This window comes from Vidua chalybeata, chromosome 2 (assembly GCF_026979565.1).
Source record: "Vidua chalybeata isolate OUT-0048 chromosome 2, bVidCha1 merged haplotype, whole genome shotgun sequence".
Taxonomy (NCBI): domain Eukaryota; kingdom Metazoa; phylum Chordata; class Aves; order Passeriformes; family Viduidae; genus Vidua; species Vidua chalybeata.
This window is the reverse complement of record NC_071531.1, coordinates 95569342-95594754: the sequence shown is the minus strand read 5'-3', so window position 1 is coordinate 95594754 and position 25413 is coordinate 95569342. Positions and strand designations below refer to the sequence as shown.

The following is a 25413-nucleotide window of genomic DNA, read 5'->3' as shown; positions in this document are numbered from 1 at the left end:
GTAAATTAATATAGTTTGTACAGCTAATTGGCTTGATGACAAATAATAAATTTTGTTCCTTTTTGGCCGTTATGACTGTCAGTGTTATGGTTATGGAAACAGATGCAGAACAAATGAAAAAAAAAGAGGAATTAGTCATCATATCAAGAAGTAGAATAGTGTGTAGTTTCTGTATTTAACAAGCAAGGAAGAATAGAGGACATCAAATAAGAGAGTACACCTGAACTCTGAGAGCACTTAGCAGTAATTTCGTCCTAACATTTGGCATGGTAAATTAGCAATCATGGAAATGGTTCATTTGAACTTGTTGTTTGAAGTGTAATCTAGGATTTAAGATTTATACACCTTCGTTTTGTGCATTGTGCATGTCTTGATTTGGCTTTCCTAGAGAAGCAAGTAATAAAACGGTTTTTCAGTATATTTTAGTTGTAGAATGAGTAGGAGTAGCAATTCAGGGATAACTGAGGCAGCAAGATAAGTGGTTTTAAGTGTTTGTTAGAGTACACCACGTTAGATTGCCTGTGCATATAAGCACAGAACCTTGAAAGAGCAACCTCTGTCAGAGCCAGTTGTGTTTTTGTGCCTCCATTGGATACTGCTGGCTATGTACATACCATAGCTCTTATCCCCATGCACCCTTATGTGCCTGGCAGGGAAATGAGTCTTTGATTTGATCAAAAATCAGTAATAATGTTCTTCTTTTAAATAGGTAATTTTGATCAAGAAACGCTTTGCTTATATTCTCTCCTGCCTCCTTTGTGCTGATACTTTTGCTGCTTGTTCTGTAAGCTGAACTGGGGAGATTGGGTGGCTGAAAAGTAAAACAACAATATTACAAGAGCCTGATTGTAACTGGGATTGATTTCTTGATCATGTTTGTCACTGGGTTGCACAAGTCCTTTCATCAGAATAAGCAACAGGGTTTCAGGGACAAGGGCAAGAAGAAACAGTAGAGGAGTGCAGGACCACCTTTTTGAGTACATGCCATTTTACTACCCTGATTCCACCGATTTTTAAGTCAGACTTGCTACAAAAAGTGCACTAAAATTGCTACAAAAAGTGCACTGCCCCCTTTCCTCTGTTGTGTGTGTCAGGGCCCTTGCTTTTGTCTGCATTAGTCAGGTAACAGCATATGACAGAAGCAGGCCTACATCAAAGTAAAGAGTATTTCATCACATTTAGGTGTGAGGTAATGGAAATATTCCAGCAGGTTTTCACTGAGGTCCAGTCTGCCAGAGTGTTAAGTGACCACAGCACTTCAGTATTATATTTCAAGGTCATTTTGTATATTCCACTCATGTTTGTGAAACAGTATTCCCTCAGCTTGGTTGTCTTAGATTAATAGAGATGTAGTATCTGATTCAATTTGATGGAACAGTATTTTAAACTTGTTTCCCTGATGCTTTATCAAATGTCTGTCATAATGCTCACAAGGGAGTGATTGTTCAGCCCTTCCATTTAGACTCCTCACCTGACATAGACCTCAAGCTGAAGGAGGGTTGACTGTTTCACAGGCAGCATAACCAGAAGAGACACTTTTTATAGAAGATTCTGGACCTCTGTAAAAAAGGGGGAATGGGATCCCCATTGACTGACATCCTAAAGATCTGCAGTTGCTTTTGGGAATGGAACTGTTCTATTGTTTTCTATATTCCTCCAGTAGAGTGTTTTTCACGTTATATTTTGTATTAGGAAAAAAAAATATATTAAATGTTAAAATGGAATAAATCTAAGAGCCCAGGGATATAATGTAGAAAGCTACAAAGAGGTATGTGTTATATATGTGCATCTCTATGTTATATAGAGATAATGCTTACATAATATTATATAAAATACATGAATATAACATACACAATTATGTGTTTATCTATAAGTATCTACTTTAGAAGACCGAAGTTGTTAAGCTTTTTATGTCCTCATTGATTGTTTCAGGGTGGTGAACCAGTACCAGGAGTTAGTGCAAAATGAAGCTAAATGTACTGTGAAAATGTTTCATAATTCAAGTGGATCAGTCAGTCATCTTTCTCCAGGGAAGGAAATGGAAGTGAGTTTATCAAGCTACAAATTTCTTTTATTTGCGCTTAATTATTGAATGATTAGAATAATTTTTGCTATCCACATTTAACAGTAAAATAACCTAAAAATGTTATCCTGCATGAATTTCTAAATGTGTCATGGTTATGATCATTCAATATGAGTATATTGGAAAAGTTGGTGGAAAGCATTTGTGTTTTCAATGTTCAGATGTTGTCTTTTAGCTCTTCTGAGGCATAGGGGGTTGGCTGTGTATCATGTAGGTAGCTCCAAAGTTTTGTTTTAGCATTTTGCCCTGTTCAGGTGAACCTTTCATAGGGCAGTATAGTATATAGGTCAGTAAACACAGAAGCAGATGGAGTAGCTGAACTTTTTACCTTTAGAAATTCAAATTATTTTCTCTTCAATTTGAAGAGGAAAACTTAAAAAAAACACCCAAACTAAAACCAATACAAACAAAAGAAACAAAAAGCCAAAGGCAAAAAAAGCCCTCAAACATACAAATAAACCTCCAAAACACAAATCCCAACAACTTTAAAGTGTGTATGATCACATGCACACACATTTCTACATTTCTAGTATAATCTCTTGCATTCACAAATTTTCCTGCCTGTTGGCATTGCCTTACGTTTTACTTCTGGTTTTTTTGGTCAGAGTTGGTACTTCAGCAGTGAGCTGTATGTTCTACTCCAGCTAGTAAATGAGATTTGTATCCCCAGGGGTATTTCCTTTGTGACATCTTTCCCCTAAATACCTACTTACGAACTCCAGCAATGTTTTTCTGAAGGAGGTAGTTCCTGGTGTCAGGCAGACCAGCAGCATTCAGCAGTTGCAGAAAGGGATATAGATGTTTCTGTGTATGTGTGCACACATACAGACATGTACATGCATGTGTGTATATATACATTAAAATCATAAAATAAGTCGGGTAGAAGAGTGCTTGCCTGGACCAGAGTTACTCAGGTTACTGTATTTAATGATCTAATCACCATTGGAATCGGGCATTGGTCTTTATTTTCAAAATCAAGAAAGCAGATTTTAATACAAGAATAGAAAGGTAGTTCTCAGAATTTTCCGCAAAAGATTCTTTTTTTATAACCAAACAATTAGAAACATGTAGAGGGACTGTCTCTTATTACTGAGAATCAGTGGAAGTTAAGCTCACCAGAAGCGGTAATTCTGCACAATGCTCTGATTCTTAGCTCATGCACATTTAATTGAGACTCCAATATTGAAATATTCCGTTCACTATATTGCCAGCCTCATTTCCTAGTTTCAGCAGTTTGCAAACTGTATGTTTGTTTAAACATTACTGTCATTTATGGATATCTGCTATAGGGTAAAAACACATAGAATATAACAATGCATTTCACTGTTGAGTCTTTAGACAGTGCCAGCTATTGGAATTATGGATTTAGAGTCTGTTGTGAGAGAGTGAGAACTGCAAACTCAAGTAGGTGAAGTAGATATATGTTTAGACAACCTGATAATTAGGATATAAGAACAAACAAAAAGGCTGTATCTTCCCTCTAAGAATATGAAGTTCTGGTCCCACTGAAGCCAGTGGGGAAATGTGTGTTGATTTCTCTGCATTCAGGATTTTCCTAAATTTTTTTGAAATCCTGTTCCTAGAATGAAGAATTCTGATCCTGTTCTTTAAGTCTGTCTTGGTTGAAAATGGCAGGTATATACAGAATGAATTAATGAAATTATGTCATTTTTCAAGTAAAACCTAAATGTTTTATTATTTTAAAGTGTATTCATCACTTTCGTGTTTGTGAAAATTACTACAGAAAATTCCAGAATTATGGAGAAAAGTGAAACTCTTTAATTATATTACATATTTCTTTGTTCAGTTTAAATTTTTACTAGAACTTTCGTGCTGCTTCTTGATGTTAAAGACTTTATCTAAAGAGAGTTCATCATAGGTTTGTTTTTCTTTTTTTTTTAATAAATACATAAGCATCTGAAATGGCTGAAAGGAATATTGTTGTAGTTCGGAGAAGCCTTTATAGAAATCAGTTGAATTATCTTTTCTGTCAGCTATGTGAAAGCTCTCATCATTGCTGTGGTAGTGTTAATTTCTCTTTCCTCCCAGCAGCCAGAAAGTGTATCAGGCTCTGTTCAGTCGTCAGTACTGGGGAAAGGTGTAAAACACCGACCTCCTCCTATCAAATTACCTTCAAGTTCAGGAAGTAGCTCTTCAGGTAATTATTTTTTGACTCAAACATCTAATTTTAACATGTTCTGCCTGTTGTAAAATGAAAGGATATCCCATTAGTCAAGATTTAATTAAAAAATACCAGAATCTTATCTCTGAGAAGAGTATGGAGTTGTTTTTTTTTTTTTTAATTTCTGCTTATATTGTTCTCAAATTTGTATCCTAATATTTAAGTTAACGTGTACTCACAGAATAGTGATGTATCTTAATTAAACTTTTTCAGGTAATATTTTTAGTTCACAACAGTCAAGTGGCCATCTAAAATCCCCAACTCCACCTCCTCCTTCTAAGCCTCCTGGTCTTTCTCGGAAACAATCTATGGATCTTAATCAAGTTAGCATGCTCTCTCCAGCTGCCATGTCTCCTGCGAGCTCTTCACAAAGTGAGTCACGACCTAAATTCTCCATTAAATCTTAGGCTTTTGCATAAATGCTTCCTGAGATAAACTTCTTAACCTGTGGAATGATGAAACTTAAGTGTACAGTGTACCCTAAATTGTATAAGTTGGGCAGCTTTAGGCAGGTCTCTTGTTCACTGTATGTACTTTATGTTTATTGTAACTGTGTTTGTTTTCTGTATATATATGTATGCACCCTCTGTGTATACGTTTTAATACATTTTATGCAATTAGCATGATCTCCTCATATATGAAAGGCTGGTAGATGATGTGATGAGATAAATTCCAAAGTGTAGATTTTTTTCCTCCAGTGTAAAAACAGTGTGTTAGATCAATTTGCCTTTACATAATTTAAGCATCTGGTTTTTTAAATGTTATAGGAGCTGGTGCAGTTGTGTATCTATGTATGTATATAATCTGATCAGTCCCAAGGTGATGATACAATAAACGATAAGATGATTTTTTAAAAACACTCCTACACTGTTTTACAAATCATTGCTGATTGCAAGTGTGGTGGTGATGCTGCTGATGATAGCACCATATTCTCAGGTGTAAAAATGCAAATTTCAATCAGAAGCGACATCCTAGTTAAAGTATTTTCGTTAACACTGACAGGATCATTGTAATCTTAGCTGTAGATCATAAACGTTTTCTAAAACATGTATGTGTCTTGAGCCATTTCGTGAACAGATCTGTACAAAGAGGAAACCATAGCTGCAGCTTCTCAATTTTTTATGAATAATTGTATACTGCACATTCCAGTATCCTGCATGGTATTATGCTTTTTGCATTAAATAATCTAAAATCTGGGTAGCTCAAAAGGTGTAACTTTTCTGCCTTCTTGTTTTGCACAAGATAAAAAAGAAAACTTAAGTTTTCTTCCAAAATACGGAGTCTGGTTTTACGTTAGTGTTATGAATTGTGTAAATCTGCTGCACACAGTTACTTTAAGGCTCTGGTCACCATTCATATTTATTTCCTTTCTTTCTGCAGGACATGAAAGCTAAAAAAAAAAAAAGAAAAACAAAAAAAACAGCTTTTTGGGGGTTTTGTTTTGTTTTCTTTTTCTATTGATAGACTTTGCCTACTGCATCGACAACACATAGAGCTGTATGTGTTAATTTAAGCAGAGAGAATTACACAGTAGCTTTTAAAGATGCAGTATTATCCTCTGGTTCTTAAATATTAGATAGTTGCTTTTTATTTGGTTGATTCTTGGAAAATTGCAGTTTGACTTATCTGATGAAATTTAGATCAGTCCCATGATCATTGAAATTGTACATGATCTTGCTGACTCTGGTTTTCCATAAGTTTTTAACACAACCTATTGTGCAGGCAGTACATGGATACTATTTGTTTAACAGTTTAGGACAAACATTAATTAGGTTAAAATGGTCACTAAGAAATTATTTTAAGTATTCCTGAATAGAATTATGACTTAATGTATGATGGATTATGAAAGCCTTAAAGGAAAATAGAAATTGGTGTATGCCACAAGGAATGAAGCATGGAGAATGGATTTTCTTTGTGATTATACTGCATCCTTAACAATGAGTGTGTGCTGGAACACTTGTCATGTAGAAATTAACACTTGCAGTCTAAAAAACGGAAGAAATTGTCAGTGCTAAGATTCCATTAACCTTATTATACAAAAAGGATTGGCCTTTTATAACAAACTAGCACTTTTTATTTTTCTCAATGAGCAGGGTCTGGAACTCCTAAACCATCTACTCCTACTCCAACCAACACCCCTTCATCGACCCCACACCCTCCTGATGCTCAGAGCTCAACTCCTATTACCCTTTCTGCCACCCCTACTCCCCAAGATTCAGGCTTCACCCCTCAGCCCACTTTGTTAACCCCATTTGCTCAGCAGCAAATGTCTCTGAGCCAGGCACTGCCTGTAATGACCATTCCTCTTTCCACCATGGTAACATCCATTACTACAGGAACAACCTCCACCCAGGTCATGGCAAACCCTGCAGGACTTAACTTCATCAATGTAGTGGGCTCTGTGTGGTAAGTCTTTTGTTATGATGGTTTCTTAATTTGCCACGGGGGTTGGTTGGTTGGTGGGAGGGGGTGTGTTCCAGGACTGTCCACCATCCATTAGGGTAAATACTTTTCAGGATCTGCAGTACAAAAAAGATCACTCACTTTGTAATTACAAAGTGAAGAGCCACTAGAAACTATTTGTATTTCTCAAATAGAAGTCACCTACTATTAGATTATTGAAAAGATATATTAAGAAAGGCCTTTATTGCTTTCATCTTTGTGGAGTCGTATAGGTTCATTTCTTAAAGTTTATCTCAGTTTAAGTGATTTCTGAGGTTTCGCTTTGTAAGTTTGAAAACTTTTTATTAATCAGAGAGGAGGTAGAATATCATATGCAGACCAATCTAAATGAAAAATGGGAACAGATTTGTTTCTATCAATTTGAAAAAGCATTGAGGTGAAACACTCTTTGTTCCTTAAAACTCATTTTGTGGTTTGAAGAAAATAATAAATGCTGTCAAGAATAGATGGTATGGTATAACATGAACTGCTTTTTAGACTAAGGAAAATTCTGCGATTACAATGGTCAGTGTAAGACACATAGTGTGCTTCAATGCAGGTGTCAGACATTCAGATTATCCAGCTAAGGTGTTCAGCAGCTGGTCACTGTTGATAAATTGGACTTCTTTTTATAGGGCAAAAAGAAAATGCAAACCTGTTCCTTTTATGATAGTACAACCATTTTGAAGACTGTTGACCTTTTAGTATTTCTAGAATGAAAGGACCACTTGTGGTTTATTTTTATCAGTTGATATCAAAGAAGAAAAAAAAACCAGTATGGTCTCATAATATGAAATATATGTTATGTTCTAGGCAAAATTATTTTTTTAAGCTGCATTGATGCTTTATCCATAGTCCCATAATATACAGCAAACTAGTGATTTATTTGCCGTGAGACAAAGGGCAACAATTTAGTTATTCAGATTTACTTGTGCCACTTGGGTTTGATGTGTTGTCTTTCCTCTTCTACAGTGGAGCACAGTCACTGATGAGTGGTTCAAACCCTATGTTGGGGTGCAACACTGGTGCCATAGCCCCTGCAGGTATAAATCTGAGTGGCATTTTACCCCCAGGAGGTCTGGTACCAAGTGCGCTGCCCGCTGCAATGCAATCTGCCTCCCAAGCAGGTCAGTGTGACTGAGTGGAAATGCCACCCTTCAGACAGGAACAGTGTGAAAACATTTTGTGAGAAAAAATGGACTGAAATGGCTATTGTGTGAAGAAGTTGTGTATTTGATGGCTGGACCTCAGGAACAACATACATGTTTTTGCATTCAAGGTGTAGGCTGTGTTGGAGATTGTTTTAAGCTGGTTTTTGGTGAGTTAGGCTGGGATACACAGTCAAAATCTGGATTGTTTGGTGTGCTCAGTAAGAAGTTTGAGAGAAACTCCAAATTCAAATGCAGTTTTGATAATGATGACTGCCAGAAAAAAAAGGCATGATTGAACTTAGAAAGATACCTCACTTTTTAAATGTGTGGGGCATTTTATTCTGGCCCTGGTACTACTTTATTCTTGTACAACAATTATGTAGTTCCTTATTGCCTCCAAATGCAACTATATAAATCTTAAAAGCACAATTTAAATTATCAGTTTATTTTTTCTGAATATCTAATATCTAAAAAAAATCTAATATATGGTCATAGAATGAGAACAGTAGAAGATTCAAGATATCCATCCCTTATGCTAAGAGTTAAACCATACTGAACTAATATTTATCAAAACTGTATTTAAATGCCTTCACTGAAGAAGATTCCAGTCCTCCTCAGTAGCTGTTTGGAGTGGCTCGTTATCCATGCAAAATGTTTCCTTCTAATTACAGTGCATCTCCTGAATTGCAATTTTTTTTTCCTCCTATACCTTTCAGATGTGAAAAACAGTTGTTCACGCTTTCTCTTTACCTTCTGAGTATCAAACATGCTGTCATGTCCCACATTTGTCTTCTCTTTCTGATAGGTCATATTTTTCAAACCTTTCATAATCCTGTCACTCTTTTCTAGACTGTCCAATTTGCTTACATCCTTCTTAAAATGTGATAACCAAAACGGGACACAAGCCTGAGCTTGGCTGATTTACCACTGTGGAGCACAGCAGAATAAATGCATCTCATCTCTTTCACAACATTCCTGTTAACATTTCCCCAAATGAGGTCTGCCTGTTTTTTATCTGTATTTTTTACAACAGCATTACTTAAACATAAGAATGGCTTTACTGGTTTAGGCCAAAAATCCATCCAGTTTATATTCTGTCTCTGACAGTTGCCATTAGAGGATACGGAGGAGAGTGTTTGAGATGAGGCAAAAGTGTGAAATGAAACATCCCTTGTCTACAACTGTACCTCTTCTGGCAATCTACAGCTTTGAGACTTTCTCAGCTGAAGAATATCCACATGGATCTTTGTGCTTAATATCCTGTGCTGGATTTCTAGTATGTGGATTTATCTAATTGGTTTTTGAACACATCTGTATTTTTGGAATCTCTACAGCATCTTGTGACAGTGAATTTTATAGATGTAAACTGTGTGAAGAGGTTCTTTTCTTTGTGTGCTCTGTAGTTTGTGATATGGATGATTTGGATATGTTTGTGACCTCCCGTAACTTCTCGTGTCCTTTCTTGCTGTATAGACACAAAGATACTTAAAATTTTGTACTTGGTCATTTGTCTTTTCTTAATTCAGTGTTACTGAGTTTTGGACTCATTTCTTCAGTGCATGAGGATCACTTTTAGTCTATTCTGTCCTTTCAAGCACTATCAACCTCTACCAGTTAAGTGTCACAGATTTGTACATGCTGTGCTGTCACCCACACAACAGATGCAAGTAGTGACCTGAGCTAAGTCTGTGCAAGACCTCCAGGGCTTCTGTTTGATAGCTGCTGTCTTACTGGAGCATTGGCTCAGATTTGGGGTGGGATTGTTTTCTGTTAAGAGATTGGTGAGAGTGTATTACTTCACTGAGCCTTTGGACATTTTTGGATTTACTGTACAAACAGTAAAGCTTTTTAAAGGCAGAAGAAGGATCACTGAAAAATAACTGCTGTGGTGTTCTCCACAATCACCTTTATGTAAATGCACAAACAGGTTATAGGTCACAGGGTATAATGTTATGTAGTGATACAGATTTCTTTCCATTTAGTCAGCTCTTGTGCACTTTTGAGTCTGAATAACTATGAACTACATTATGGAAAATGCAGCATTGTATTAAGTTTACGATTAATTTACACTTACCAGTATTACACTTTTATTATACTTGTATTATTATACACTCAGTATTAAGTTTACACTCAATTTACATTTGCCACTTTTCCAAATTCCAGATGTTCAGAAATAGTCCCAGTGGAAAGGTGTACTGCAAAACACAAATACAACTGGGTAAAGACTCACTACTAATGAAAAGATGTTTTCTTTAACAGGCAGCCCATTTGGTTTGAAAAATACATCAAATCTTCGGCCCTTAAATCTTCTACAGGTAATTTATATACTTGGACACAATAATAATGATAATTTCTTATCTTTCTGTAGCGACCTGCTTAGTGCTGCTTACTGCACTGCCCCACACAGATCTTTGGAGCCAGTTGGTCAAACCATTTACTGCAAATCTTAATTGCTTATTTAAAAGGCTTAGAATAAGAGAAAAGACATCTCCATAGAGATACCAGATGGAAGTTATATTCTTAGCTCAGGAAAAAGCAGATAATTCTCAGTAACAATATAAAGATGCTGACATTTGGATTCAAAATATTAATCCGAAAATACAATCTTTCAGGATTTGCCTAAGGTTTCATTGCAAATCATAGACTAAAGTTAAAATTATACTGTACAAAACAGCGTAGTAGAATCACTCAGAGGTTACATGTAGAATGCCTAAAAGCCAAGCTCAACATGCACAGGTAGGTGCAGTATTAGGTTTTAAGAGTTTTTGGAAATGAAAGTTCATGCAAGATAGGGAGTTTAGAAGGTCTGTAAATGCTTTATTTGTGCTAAGCTTACATACAAATACAAACATGAGCAGATATTTATTATGTCAGAGTTGCATTTAAAAGCTGAGCAGGGATTGTTCGTGATTCCTGGACCTTGAAGTCAGGTGCCAGATGCAGAACTGTAGCTTCAGTGTTCCACATAGGTTGCACCGCACTTCAAAAAATTACTACCACCTTTGCTACTTCCTCTTCCCACTCCTGTACACTCCAGAAATATGGAAAAGGGCAGGCACAGGAGGCAGTTATGCCAGAGTAGAGCTCTTCTATAGAATTAAATGCTTGTATTTGAGTGATTCCATGTTGAAGGACATTGTTTCAAGCTAGCTCTGCCACTCATATAAACCAAGAACAATTCAGCTGAAATAAGTGCAATTAAAGCTGGGGTAAGGAGAGGAATCAAGGCTGTTTCACTATCAAAATTCAGTGGAATATTCTGAAAGTGGAAATTATATACAGTGCTGTTGAAGAGTGGCATTTATCTTTCCAGTATTAGTACAGTATCTGCCATTTAAATTAAAATAATTGAAATATATTTTCCTATGGAAATATCTTTCTATAAGTTCATGCAGGTTTGTTTTCAAAGGATGAGCCTTTTTCAGAAACAGCAACAATTGCAAATTGATTGATTTTTAAAGGCATTACAAAACAAAAATCAAGCCTCTAGGAAGTACACCACTATCAATATTATGTTCATCCTAGAACAGTAGGAAACTAGCAGTTTGATTGAATTATGCCTTTTGTTTTTAATCTTCAACAGCTTCCAGGTGGTTCACTTATTTTTAACCCACTCCAGCAGCAGCTGTCACAGTTTTCTCCACAGCAACAATGTCAGCAGCCTACAACCTGTAGTCCTCAGCAACAGGGAGAACAGGTGTGTGCTAACAGCCCTCAGTCTGGGGTGCTTGGATGAAACAGTTTCTCCTATTCTCCCCATCTCCACAAGTAAATGAGCCATTATCCCATAGAGCTGAAGCAGAGGGGGAGGAAAGTTTTCCTCCTAGACTTTCTCAGACAGCAAAGAGTGCAGTGGCTCTGTTGCTGTGGCTGGAGCTGGGTTATACTTCTTTATTTATATCCTGTATAGAAAAGCTGTAACTATGCTGAGCATTGTCTAACTCTGTCATGAAGAGAGCCAGCCCCTGTATGAGTGGTGTAAAATCAGCTTAATGCTTTGTTTATCATAACTAACAGATATATAAGATGAACAGAGAAAAAATGCAGTCAGGATTATTACAGAGTAACAAAAACTTGTTACTGACACTGCTGTGAGTTGGCTTACAAACATCACTGCTGTAGTTCAGAATTTTCTTTGCACCAAAGGAAATACCGGTTGTCTTTAAAGCTGTAATCTTAAGACATTTGCTCTACTGCTGCCTGTAATTAGTGTTAAAGGCTTTAATCACTGAGGAAATCTAAAGTCTTGATAGACACTGCTCCGTCTTCAAATGATAAATTTTGAATGGTCAGTTGCACCTTAAAAATCCTAAGGTGGAAGTACCAGGTTAGTACTTAAAGATCCTAACCAACATTGATGCAGCAGTGTGAGAAAACTAGCTGCTCTGCTTTTGGGTTCTCAGACACACAGGCCTTCTGCTTACCAAATATTCTCTACTGGATACTCAAGTTTGTCATAATTTCACTTCTGATGCTGTAGATTGTTCATAAATAAGATGCCTCTCTGAAATTTTTTATGGTATATAGCCTCCTGTGCCACAGGCCTTATTCTGGATTGTGGGACAGTTTAATGGGAAACTTTACAATTTGTTTACAGCATCCGAATCTCCAAATGTCAGTTAGTAGTTGAACTACTAAAAAAAAAGTAATGTGACCTTGTACTGTTGGGTTTTATTTTCTAGATATTGAACTCAAGGGCATTTATAAAAAGGCTTATGTAAGCATAGTTCTTGTGGCAGGAAATTCTGGAGAAAATCAATCTCTGCATTGGTTAAACTGCCCTAAGGAACTTCTCTCATACCTTGCATTATAGAGGAGGGGGTTGTTGGCTAAAATGAGATATGAACACTAGATTCCTTAGCTTTGATAAGGACAGGAATGTATGTGCTCACAGTGCTTAGTGAAAAAACTTAGGCCCAAAAACAACAACAATTTTCTGTGCTACCAATATAATATAAATATGCATTCTGTCTCATACTTAGAGATTTTCCCCACATGGTGGTTCTATGACTGTTAGTTATCATGGAGGTGATGATGTCTCAATGTGCAATATTTTGGTCTGGTTTTCCTAGATCTTAGTAGCATTATAATGTAATGCTAAAGAAGCCTTGCAGCTCCTGGATTGAACCAGCTTTTTTCTGACTCATAAGCCATGCAGTTTTCTTGAATTGTGCATATAATACTTTATTTCCCTGTGTTATAAATCAGTGCATAATTTAAGTTCTAAAAGAGGTCATAATTCAGCCCCCTTTGACTTCAGGAGACACTAGGTCAGACTCCACTAATTCCTTTGAAGTGATTACTGTGAAAACTACTGTGTTCTGAAAATACAATTTTAAAACCAGGGTCTGTATTTTTATGAAATTAAGGAGTGTGTGGCACAATATGAACATGGGAATGTATGTGTCAGCCTTTGCACACTTTAAGACCTTTGCACATGGGTATCTTAGGGTCCCCTGAAGACTTTGGGGCTGGGAGTGGGAGAGGAAATTGTCCTAAGATGACAACCATGAAGTGTAGTCTCTGCTAGACTGCAGAGAAATTGACAACTACGTGGACTTCTGCTGGGTAACAGGAGCAATACCATTTCTGCCAAAACAAAAGCTGTTCTGGGGTATTCAGTATCTGTTTGTTCTACTGTTGGTGACTACACTATAGCCTGTATCTGCACACAAGGGATGACATAGCATTAAATGTTTTTAAATGGCACTTCAGAAGTTTGCCTTCACACTGGCTTTATTTGTTTATTCATTGATACAGAAGTTGGTAATAAGGATCAAGCTTTTCATTTTTGCTAGGGGTCTGACCAAGGTCCATCCAATCAAGATCAGGCATTATCTGCCCAACAAGCTGCTGTAATTAACCTGACTGGAGTAGGGAATTTTATGCAACCTCAAGCCACAGGTATGTGCTTGCTGAGCCTCCTTTTGTAGCAAAGTGTTTATGTTGATAAATTCACACTGAAATGAAGTTTGGTCTTAAGGAAGTCTTACGTTAGATCAGAATGATTTACTGTTTATTATCAGGACATGAATTCTAGGAGAAATACTCGACTTCTAAAGTATGCACTTCTCTGCTTTGTTTGGCAGTTAAGTGCCATCAGTTGATAGTATCATGTGAAAACAAGTTACAGTTAAAACGAAAATGCAGGGAACTTCATGCCAGACTTCATTAAGGAATGTTTCTTTAACTCTGTGCTTAACATCCAGTGTGAGAAACCTTTGTGTCTCCACAAGCACTTCATAATTAATTATGTTCTAACTAACAGAGTATGTATATCATGTATACTTTATTCTGCACTGTTCCAAATTTGACTCTGAAACTAATTCTATTGATCCCCCTTTCCTGTTACACTCTATTCCTATGTCTTCCTCTGCTGACCAACTCAACCTGACCTCTTTGACCTGCCTGCTTTCCCCTTCTCCTTTCTCAGTGTTGTCTCAGCTTGGCTCTGCCGTGAACAGACCTGGGCAAAGCCTTCCTCAGCAGAGACTCCAGATCTCTTCTGCCTTGCAACAGCAACAGCAAGCCTTGCAGCAGCAGCAGCAACAGATACAAGTAATCCAGCAACTTCACTCTGACTGTGTTTAAAAAAAAATTAAATTAAAAATACAATTCTTGGCTCCAAAATCAAAAAGATTGCCCTCTTGGGCTCTCTTTTTAACTAATGCAGTTATGGTCTCGCAAACTGAAGGAAAAGAAAACCAACGTGTATTTGGCAAACTATAATGCAATACCTGAAATCTCTGATTCTCTCAGCTTGGAGCACTGAATTTATTTTTATTTGTTTAAGCCCTCCACCTTCCTGATTTGCAAACATTCAAGGGGTGCTTGTGGCACATATCTAAATACTATACCAGGTGCCAATAGATTTCAAAATGGCACGGATGTAAGCACCTGAAATTCAAATGTAGCAATGCTACAGTAAGTACATGAAAGCAAGAGCTCTGCAAAGCATTCCTTTACCATTGAGATGCTTCATGAAAACATTTTAGCATTTTTTAGCACACAGTCTCATGTTTGTTATATATACAGAAATTTCATACAATGCATACACTGAGGAGGTATCACATTAAAAAGGTAGTGTGTAAACCAAACACTCAGTGAAGTTGCTGAGTTACTGCAGTTACTGCAATGAAGAGAAAGGGCAAAGAAACAAAGCTGTGCACATTGACATGTAAAATGTTAGCTTGTGCCCTCAGCAGGCTTCTGTGCCACTGGTGCTGCTTGACTGTACCCATTGCCCTGGTATACGGTGTGTTCCTTTTGTCAACCTGGTGCTTCCTCATTTTTTCTTTCTCTCCCCCCCTTCATTCTTCCTGATGTGAAAGCTTTATAGTCAACACTAACAAGCTTTTTCTCCCTTCTCCTCCATGGCAGCAGTTGCGATTCTTGCAGCATCAAATGGTTATGGCAGCGGCAGCAGCACAAGCAGCTCACCTGCATCATCAACAGCATTCAGGCAGCCACTCAAAAAGTAAAAGGAAAAGAGGCACACCAGCCCCTCCAAAATCATGAGACTTGCCTCCCCCCCAAAAAAAATTGATTCGAAGGGGATTTTTTTTTTCAGATTGTTAAAGAAAAGGCTTATAATAAAATTAGTGTTTTATATTACTGGTGGGAAAATGAACTTTTAACATTACACTAAAAGAAATGAACTGATTTTGGAAGCCAACCTTACAGAACTTAGAAATTTCAGCTATAAAGCGGCTAGGATCTGGTTTCCTCTAGTCACTTAATTTTTTAACAGAATGTTTATCTTGTATTTTTTACCACTCAACAACATTGTACATAGAATAAGGGTGAAAAACATTTTAGAAAAAATGAACTTTGTAAATGTAGTATTGGTATTTGTTTATTTAGTATAAAAGGTTTGTGAACACTGTAACAAATACAATTTTTACAAATCCATTTTTGAGAAGAGCTCTCTTTTTGTTCACTTGGGTGTTATACTTTTTATTACTTTGTCTATCAGCTTCTTTACTTCTTTGTGTCTTGTAATTGCTCTGGTGATACAGTCCTGAAGCTTGGCTCCTGTAAGAGGACTTCCACCTAAACATTGAAGGGAACAATTTAATTTTCTACTTATACTTCACTTACGTGTATCTAATTGTGATTTCCAAATGCGAGTATTAGCACAGTAATTGTCATTACCAGCACCTTTCAGTGGGGAGCATACAGCTTTCCCAGCCCTAGCTTCAGGCAATAATGGAAACAAACAAGAGCTGTAACAGGAGACATGCTCAGAATTAGCCCTCTGCTGTGACTGCTTTTTGAACTTTAGTCATGCCACCCACCATCTTAAAACTCCTTTCAAGACCAGGTAATTTAATGACTATTCAAGCAGATATTCTGTTACCATAAAGCACCTGCATCTCACAAAGCAAAGCAGGTACAGAATCTTTTCTTGACCTAACAATCACCATCTCCCATAGGTTTCTTTGTCGTAAATTTAGAAGTACCTGGTTTATGGACAGAACACAGTCTGCCTTCTTCATCAGTTACAATGGTTACTGTTCCAGTTGCTAAATCTTCTTCTTCAGCAGTTGGATCAACAATGAGTAGCGTGCTTGTGAAAGAAATGCATGCAGATATGTTGATATACATTGCTTCATTAATGTTACTGCAAAATACAATTTTTACTGTAGTCTTACAAAACACTTGTAGATGGATTTAGTGCACGAGCTTATCTGTTTTCCTACCAAAATGCACCAATTTAAAAAAAAAGAAAAAAAAGCCAAAAAATGTGGGGGATTCCATATAATCCTGTTTGTGACTGTGGAAAATAGGCATATAAGTAATTTCATAAATTTGTGACAGTGATGTATTGCAGGAAAATGCCACTAACTTGCCATTTGCAGTATGCACTATGAAAGATGGCGGTTGTTATTTTGTAGTTACTCTGAAGACTGGCATTGGTTTTATGTGTAGGCTGCACTAATTTCTACCAGACACCTTAAAGCAAAACTGATTTCCACTGGTAAGTTCACCAAAGTAGTTCTCCACTTGTTGTCAGTGAACTCAAACATCACTCAGACTGGGAATAGTTCAAAACCAGATTCATTGGGTTGCTTAAGACAGCTTATTCTGGCTGTTATACTGTCACATGAGCAGTTCAATGCATGGCTGTTGTTGATGTACAGGTCTCTGCCACAGGAGCAGCCCTGCACCAGTGCTCCTCAGCCATGGCCATGCTAACCAGCAACCTACCACTTCCATTTATTCAAGGAGGCCTTTTATGCAGAAGAAAAATGCCTCTGGAAGCCAGAGTATGTAAAGCATTTTATTGAAAAGGCTATTAACCAAATTATTAAAAAAAATTTAAAAAAACCCCATGCAAACCACACAACATGGGCAGACACCCCCTCAATACTTAGTTTTAGGAGCTAAAAGGATACTTCAGTAACTTGTTTGATGCAACAGTTGGTTTTAGGGAAGGAAACAAAGCCCAACAGACACTCATGGAAAGCCTTCTTCCCCAGGCAGCTTTTTGGTCTATGTGTAACTATGTGTGATTTGTGTGTAAATAATACCCTACTGACAGCTGTCTGCCTAGTACGTTACTCAAACGCTCAGTGTACATCAAACTTCAGACCCAGAAGAAATGGTATTAAAGCAATTAACAGAAGCTTTCTAAAGTACCAGTAATGTCCTGCTCTGATGCATCACTTGGTCAACATTTGAGATTATTGCTCTCCCCACTCTATTTGTTATTTGGATGAAAGGCCCCTACTAATCATTTGTGTGAATACACATTAATGTGCAATAACCCCCCAAGATCTCCAAACAGGCCTAAATATTGAATAGCACAGTGAGCACTATCCTGTCACTTTCTACTTTGCAAATGGATGTCACCAGAAATGACTGCATTTCTTATAAATAGCAGCAGAACACATTCTTAACATTCTTGACCTAAGGAAGAACCAGTAGACAATTTCAGATGAGGAGTCAAGTTATCAGATGTGATTACTTTGAATTCTCATAATCAGATTCTCTTCCTATATGAACAATGATTTAAGCATGCTGGTTACACTTCAACTTGGGTAATTATGTTTTCAGTTATCCAGGGGTTCTATTATTCTAACTGGACTATTATTTCTTTCTTCCTTTGTTGACTACATTCTTGGAATAAGCTGCTCAAAAACTACCATCTTTTCTATCAGTTATTTACATAAGCTTCTAAAACATTAACTGCACTGGTAACATTTTTATCCTAAGATACTTCTAAAACCTAAAACAGTACCCATCCCCTGTACTTTTAAGCTTATCTTTTAGGTTGGGAACCACTACTGCTTTAAGCCACAGGAAGAAGCTGCAGAGTACAGACTGCACTTTGTTCTGTGCACTCCTTACATCACAGAACTAGAGGCCCCTTCAATGAAAGAGGCTGTGGATTTAAGATGGGTGGAGCAGCATTGCCTGAGGCTCCACTCTCATCCCTGGCAGAAGTGCAGAAACATCACCGGTGGCATTCATTGTGGTGGCATTCTCTGTCGTTCATTTGTTTTACAGACACTGTTGTCTCCATAAAGTACAAAACAGTTTGGAACTTACTCATCAAATATAGCAAATGATGTGGCAACCGGATGCTTTCTGATAAACAAAGGATTCTTCTGTTTTAAATTAACTTCTGATAAACCAGTTTCTTCGTTTATCGTAACCAACGGCAATTGCACTGAAGAGATGAAAAAATTACAATGGTCTAAAACATGCTGGGTTTAGCAGGTCTAGAGATGTTGATAACTACTGAAATATTTAAGCTGTTCTCTTAATCCACTGAAAATCAATCAGAATAGTTTTTCCTACATTAATGGTACTCTCTACAAAAAAAAAAAAAAAATCTTGAATTCAAGGAAAGTATTTAGCTTAAAACTACCTGTTCAAGGAAGTATTTCATTTTTGTACTCAGGGTAATAGAAGCTTTTCTCCTTACACAGAAATATTTTCTACTTCCAAAATGCCACACAAGTAAAATACTTTACAGTCATATTTAACCAAAGGTATTTTTTCCCAAAGTCTACTGGACATATAAAAACTAGGAATATAGTCTCATGTCATGAATTTTATATATCTGTAGAAACAGTGCAACCTGACCTTCAGCTAACTCTTGCTGTGACAACCAATACATTGCTGGTGACAAGGAGGACAAGAGCAAAGTAGCTAGGGGAATTCCAAAGCTGGCAATTCACAGTTAGAAAGAGAGGCCTTGCCATAAGCTTCCCTTTAAACTGCTGCCTTCATGCATTTATAAGCCACACACCTGCAAACAGGCCACACATTTTTTTACAAACTATAATTCATTAAGCTAGGAAAGGAATATTCTGTCGTGACAAAGTACTTGTGTAAGCAAAGACTCCAATAGCTCATCCTGCTTACACAAATCACATTATCCAAGTAATATTCTGATATAGATGTTAAACTCTTTCATGGCCACTGCTGAAAGACTCAGGTATCTGACACCAAAGAACATGTGGCAGAATAGGTGTTAAGTCTTTTAAGAAAGCAATAAGTATACAAAAAAGATCCTATTTTTCAGGCGTTACACACTTATGGCATCCCACCATCATTTCCACCTTGTATTTGCATTCAAATGACAGGAAACAAACGGTCCCATGAAGTAGTTACCCACTTATTAGGGTTCAAAACGAATGCATTTATCCAAGCAACACTAATCAGAATGTCTCTTGTTCTGAGGAAGCCTTACCATTTTTTAATGCTGCCAACAAAGCAAAGACACTGGCATCCAGAAGGTTTCCATCATAGTCCAGACATATGATATCACAGTATAAAACCCATGCAAGCTATCAAAAAAGGTTTGCACATGTGAGATATTCCATCAGCTAACGAAATGGTGCAATATATAAGAAAATTCTGGCCACACTAAATACAGATACTTATATCTATCATTTGATTTTTGCACTTAGGATGTAAATTAAACTATGAGGACTGAAAAGCAAAAACAACACTAGAACCCCCTATAACCTCAAGTACCTTCTGTATTTGTACTTGTTTACAAGTCCTGTGATCTTGTTACTATCTCCCTCTTCATTCTGAGATAGAACTTACCTTGCCATTGGCAATACACAGATCTTCTTTCACTATCATCTGTGAACTAAATAAAATGACAGTAAGCAAGGCAATAGAAAACTCTTGCAGAATTGCTTGTATTTTAACAGCACTAAGATGGTTCTTACTTTTCAATCACATCTGCAATGAACTGGCTCGCTGCTTGAGCCTCTTCCCCAGGTGGTCCAGAGCGAAACCTCTCTGCACAGAGGGATGGCAGCTCCACATTTGGAACTAGATAGCAAGAATCATTAGTCACAAACCAAAGAAAGCAGGCAATAGGTAATCAAAAAAGTAACAAATGCTCTTAATATGATTTTATGTACTTCAAATGAAAGGCAAGACCAAGAATTTTTCAATCAAGCCTTCCTAATTCTCCCCTTAAAAATCAAGTTATGCATGAGTTTGTATTAAAGAACTTGTAGTACTCTCTATACTCAGAAAGTGTATATTCCATGGACAAGCACACACTCCTAGCTACCACTCTCTGTTTATGATCCTTCTCTATCATGACCCACACAAACACTTCTTAAAGTTAAGCACTTTTCAGCAGATCAGGAAACAGCAGCATTTCCATCCCACTGCCTGACTTTACTGGTATGCTGTCTGCTTTCCATCAACCATTAAAACCTGAGGCTTTAGACATGAAGCAAAAACATGCATAAACATTCATGAAAAAAACCTAAGAATAGTCAAGCTTACTGAAAACAACATACTTGGGAGATGCCTTAGAAAAAGGGGACTTTGTCTAAGCTCTCAATTCCACAGAATTATTTCCAAAGAGTGAGGAGGTACCACTGGGACATACAGTTCTCTGAGAAATAAACAGTTTTTATTTCACTGTTTTTAACAGTTACATTTTTTGCCTACTGGGACCTTGAAACAGAAGTTAACATGCTTTTGCACAGCCTTGCATGCCACTATCTTTTACAGAGTATCTTCTCCCTCTTAACATACACAATGATGCAGGTTTCCTTCCATGCCCAGCCTGGAAACAGCAACAAAAAGGTATAAGGAAAACTCACAAGCAAAGCAAAGGGAATTCTAGATGCCTAGATGTCAATTTTGAAATTAATTTGAAGGGTTGTAATAAAATTTTATCCAAATTAATTATTTTAAGAAATCTACAGAACATAATTTCCACAACCTTTTAGCTGAAGTAATACAAAACCTCAGATCCATACTGAAACACTTACCAATATATCCCTTATTAGCAGAATCCACTGCAGGTGCAGCAAGTTCCTGGAGAAATAGAAAAGAGAAAAATGAAGAAGTTTGTACGAAATATTTTCCAGGTGTTCTATATACAAATAGTTGTTTTCTTCCCAGTTATCATTTCAATGAGATTTACTGAAGTAATTTTTAATCAGTCCTTGTCTGTAAATTTCCTATGGAAGAACTCAGTAGAGTGATGAACAGTCATTTGTCTTGTAGGTCATGGCAGGCCAGCAGTAGAGTTGAGGCTACAAGGCATTCAATAGTCCAGCTAGCTCATTCCCAATGCACTTACTGATCCATGTTCAGGAACTTTTCATTTACAGAGCTTTTATCTAGAAATAACAAGGACTTTAGTTTTGTACACATCTTTCCCCATATACGATGAGCATCACAAAAATACATGTTCTCAGACTACACAGGTAGGATTATACCATTATATCATACATTAACTTTCAGGTCTGGAAGTAACTCAGGTGAAAGACTTGCATCAGACCGGCACGTTACTGTAACTCCAAGGGCGATTAATTCCAAACACAAATGAACAAAGTCAGCTAACAGATAAATAAAGATAAAAACCAACCATACCGCTTTTACTCCGCAAATCACTGTGGTATTTCCTAACTTCACCAGGGCAGAACCATCTGCAGTTGTAATTGAACCTGAAGAGAAAAAGTACTGTTCAGTAAAATCTATTTTCCCTTCAAAGGGTGCAAAGTAACATCCAACCTTCACGAAGTGTTTAGCTTCCATCATTTTATACTAAACACAGCCTAAGCAAAGTCTCGAATCCAGACTGGGACAGAATCTCTGTATTAAACAGTCAATCACACAGAATGATTGAGGTTCTCCAGCCTGCTGAGCCCTTCTGAATGGCAGTACAACTCTCTGGCATATCAGCCACTCTCAGTTCGGTGTCATCTGCAAATTTGTGAGGGCACCTAAATTGTGCTGCACATACAGGTGCAGAATTGACTAATTACATTGTGCACATCAGCCCAGGAACAGGACTGAAAACAATGCTCAAGGATATTATTGTACCACATACTCTTTTTCATCCTTGTTGAAACTGTAAAGAAAAATCCTTCCTCTTCCTGGTTTCCAAATGCAAGAACCAAGAAAACCAATTAGCAAGTCATTAAGATCACCACTATAACCTGATATTAATAATACCTCCCCCATTATTATTATTCCACATAAGCACTTGCCTATGTTGACAGTGGTTGTCCGAAATTCACCTAACTCTCTTCCATCAGGCCGACAGTTCTCCTTCTAAAGAAAAATTACAAACTTCAAATTAGAAAGCATACTTTATCAAATAACACAATAATATTTTTGCTATGGAACTTCATAAAAAATGAAGTTTTCTTCTCAAAAATGCTAGGGAAAACTAAGTCATACTCTAGCTGGCTTTTCATCAACTGATACATAGTTTGTGATGGTAGGCCTCCAAAAGAAAATCCCTGATTTTTAAAACTCATTTAAATTTATTTAGAAAACATAACAATAGACTGATTGTCTCAAGGGTAGGTACTACAGAAGGCTAGATTCAGAATATCATCCAAGAATGAACACACACTGGTAAGCTTAAAATGAAAGTTTCTACCTGCCCGTATTGTTTAGTGGAGCTCTTAAAATTAGAATGAACTAAAGAAAACAAAAGAAAAACCCTGCACTCAAAGAAAACACAGCATTCAAATACCATCAGTCAGAAGCTGTACAACACATAACCCTTATGTCAGAAACTGAAACAATATTCCATCATTTTAGATCTGAATTGTCACTCACCACAGTTTCAAGCTTTTCAAAAGCAAACACTTTTGGCTCAATTATGAGAACCAAAATTTGCAATAACACTGGATCCATTTCTAAGTCAATACAATTTCAGTAATAGCTGAACTAATTTAAGGGAACAAAAGTCAGTGGTTTTCCTCTGCAGTTACACTGTACATGGTTAGCAGCAATAGTCTCTATTACTAATTTTTGTAGCAAATAAAAGCCTGGTTTGACATAATTTTGTACTAGGCAAAAACCTGCATCACCATCTTGGTCAAATTTAACCTGAACTCCTTTCAAGACCAAAAGAAGCATTTACCCATCAAGATGAACAGCATCGACACCTGGAAAGAAAAACATATTCTGAAGAGCACAAATGTTTTTTGCCTGCTCAGACAGTTTTTTGGTTTGTTTTTTTTTGGTTTTTTTGTTTGTTTGTTTTTTGGTTTTTTTTTTTTTTTTTTTTTGGTTTCCATTTCCATAGCTTCAGATTTCCATACAGACAAGTTAGAAGAGCAGAAGCAAGCAAGAAAAAATTCACTACAAGGAATTTATACAGGCATCTCATGTTTCACTCACCAAAAACCTCCTGTAATATTCCAATGGTTCCACAGTTCTAGAACAAATAGAAAGAGAAGTTCAAATGCAAGCTCCAGAGTAAAAAAAAAAAAAAAATCTGGAAATCAAGATGCCTGACAAAGCTGCTTACCAATACAGTTAAAAAACAATGAGGAAATTTTAAACTAATCTAAAAAAAAAAGATGTTTTCCTAAGTTCAGTTCCAAAATGCTCCTTCCATACAAGGAAACTGCCTTTACATACACTTTACAAAAACTGCTAGCTTTCACTTCAATAATCTAATTGAAGTGAATCTAAAGCTAATTAATCTAAAGCTAATTATTATTAGCTTTAATAAAAAGAAGTGTTTAGTGACAGAAGGGTCACTAAACACTTTGCCTTTCAAGGGATGCAAAAAGTAAAATTTTACTACAATGTGTGAAATATCTGTTAGTCCAAGGACGTTCAGATGCAGAAATTGTATACAAATTTTAAATTATTCAGTTTTTCTTAGAATCTTTGACAAAATATAAAATTACAAAATATGCTCCATGCAGTGCTTCAGATGAGAAATAATTGATGCTTATTATTAATCATACACTAGTAACAGTATTTTTGTATTAGTATTTCATGCAGGGATCATTAAGGTAAAAAAAAGCTTTTATAAAAAATGTTGCCAATATTTAAACAAAGCGTTCAGTTTTGTTCAAACAGTGCTTCTGGGGCAGGGGTGGAAAAAAGGTAAATGCAATAGGCAAGTTTTCCAAATGCAAACTAACACACTCAGGCATCACCAACAGAATGACCAGCATGAACTGGCTCCTGTTGGCTCCACGTGTTGGTCCTGTACCGCTGGATTATAAACCCAACACAAAGTCTGTTGTCTTACAGTTCATGTAACAGCACTTGTTAAATCTGGTTTGAAACTTTTAAGCCATACAACAGAATCAAGGATGCTGGGACAGACTACGCAGAGAAGCTGTGGATGCCCTGGAAGTGTTCGAGGCCAGGCTGGATGGGGCTCTGTGCAACCTGGTCTAGCAAAAGGTGTCCCTGCCCACGGCAGAGGGATTGGAACTGGATGATCTGGGAAAATCCCCTCTGACCCAAACCATTTTACTATTCTAAAACAAGTAGTTATAAATGGGAAGTCATTGAATTCCCTACAGTTTTAACTTCCTTATAATTCTATCAGCTGTGTAAGGGGAAGTTTAGGTCGGACAGTGGGAACACGTTTGTCACCTAGAGAGTGACTGGGCACTGGAACTGGAACTTCCCCAGGACAGAGGTCACAGCACCAAAACTGACAGAATCCAAGAAGTGCTTGGATAACGCTCTCAGGCACATGGTGACTCCTGGGGGTGTCCTGCACAGGGCCGCCGATCTCTAAGGATCCATCTCGGTGGATACTCCGCAATTCTGTTACCAGGTAGTTCCCGGCCTCACTGAGCTCCGCTCAGGTTTTTTGCCGGGCCTTTTCCCGGCTGGCCAAACCCCGCTCGCTCAGTCTTTCCCGCACGCGTCGGAGCTCCACAGCCCCCACAGCACCGACCCCATCCCGACCAGACGCGCCGAGCCCGCTCCCCGAGCGCGCGGCCGGGGCGGTGACCGGATAAAGCCCACAAGGGTCCCCGCGCAGCCGGGGCGGTGACCGGATAAAGCCCACAAGGGTCCCCGCGGGGCCGGGGCGGCGGGGACGCGGGCGGGACCCGCGGGGCGGCTCCGGCGGGACCGCGGCCGCCGGGCCCAGCACTTACTTGAACGCTGCCGCCATGGCGGTGCCGTCTCCGCCCCGGATGTGGCGCCCCCTGGCGGCCCGCTCTCCCGGCAGCCTCCGCGGGCGGACCGGCGGCAGCGGCGGCCATAGTGGCGGCAGGCGGGGCGGCGGTGCTGCTAGGCCCTGACCGCCGGGGGGCGCCGGCGGCTCCCAGCGCACCCGG

The 25413-nt window shown here is 37.9% G+C and overlaps 2 protein-coding genes across 16 annotated transcripts in view; one reads left to right on the top strand and one right to left on the bottom strand.

The window, feature by feature from the left end:
- The window catches only part of SUPT20H (SPT20 homolog, SAGA complex component), a 29371-nt gene extending 13602 nt beyond the window's left edge, over positions 1-15769 (top strand). For 2 of the 14 annotated variants that reach the window (XM_053935625.1, XM_053935619.1), the window contains exons 16-25: positions 1933-2044; positions 4133-4241; positions 4479-4637; positions 6602-6671; positions 7680-7834; positions 10118-10173; positions 11442-11555; positions 13657-13762; positions 14292-14416; positions 15239-15769. In XM_053935625.1, the coding sequence (XP_053791600.1) occupies positions 1933-2044; positions 4133-4241; positions 4479-4637; positions 6602-6671; positions 7680-7834; positions 10118-10173; positions 11442-11555; positions 13657-13762; positions 14292-14416; positions 15239-15376 (1144 nt within the window). In that variant the 3' untranslated portion in view covers positions 15377-15769. Of the gene's footprint in view, positions 1-1932; positions 2045-4132; positions 4242-4478; positions 4638-6358; positions 6672-7679; positions 7835-8965; positions 9135-10117; positions 10174-11441; positions 11556-13656; positions 13763-14291; positions 14417-15238 lie in introns of those variants that run through there. The other 12 variants (XM_053935626.1, XM_053935620.1, XM_053935622.1 and 9 more) reach the window with 10 other exon arrangements.
- EXOSC8 (exosome component 8) lies at positions 15698-25353 on the bottom strand. 2 transcript variants are annotated; one of them, XM_053935632.1, is made up of 11 exons: positions 25231-25309; positions 23495-23531; positions 22348-22411; positions 21728-21801; positions 21121-21166; positions 20053-20158; positions 19925-19970; positions 19563-19659; positions 18413-18533; positions 16321-16427; positions 15698-15910 (listed from the first exon to the last, which is right to left on the bottom strand). In XM_053935632.1, the coding sequence occupies exons 1-11, from the start codon at positions 25245-25247 to the stop codon at positions 15795-15797; spliced, it is 831 nt and encodes a 276-aa protein (XP_053791607.1). In that variant the 5' UTR covers positions 25248-25309; the 3' UTR covers positions 15698-15794. The 2 variants fall into 2 exon arrangements, with proteins under 2 accessions (XP_053791607.1, XP_053791606.1); XM_053935631.1 differs by lacking the exon at positions 23495-23531 and having other exon boundaries at positions 25231-25353.
- Positions 25354-25413: the final 60 nt, after the last annotated feature.

What these genes read in the sequence shown, in the direction of transcription:
- EXOSC8 (XM_053935631.1), bottom strand. Translation starts at nt 25,338, where the DNA reads ATGGCCGCCGCTGCCGCCGGTCCGCCCGCGGAGGCTGCCGGGAGAGCG. An exon ending in GACAACCACTGTCAACATAG is followed by an intron (nt 21,802 to 22,347) that starts GCAAGTGCTTAT and finishes TTTTCTCTTCAG; the next exon opens with GTTCAATTACAACTGCAGAT. An exon ending in TGTGTATTGCCAATGGCAAG is followed by an intron (nt 19,660 to 19,924) that starts GTAAGTTCTATC and finishes CTTTTTTGATAG; the next exon opens with CTTGCATGGGTTTTATACTG.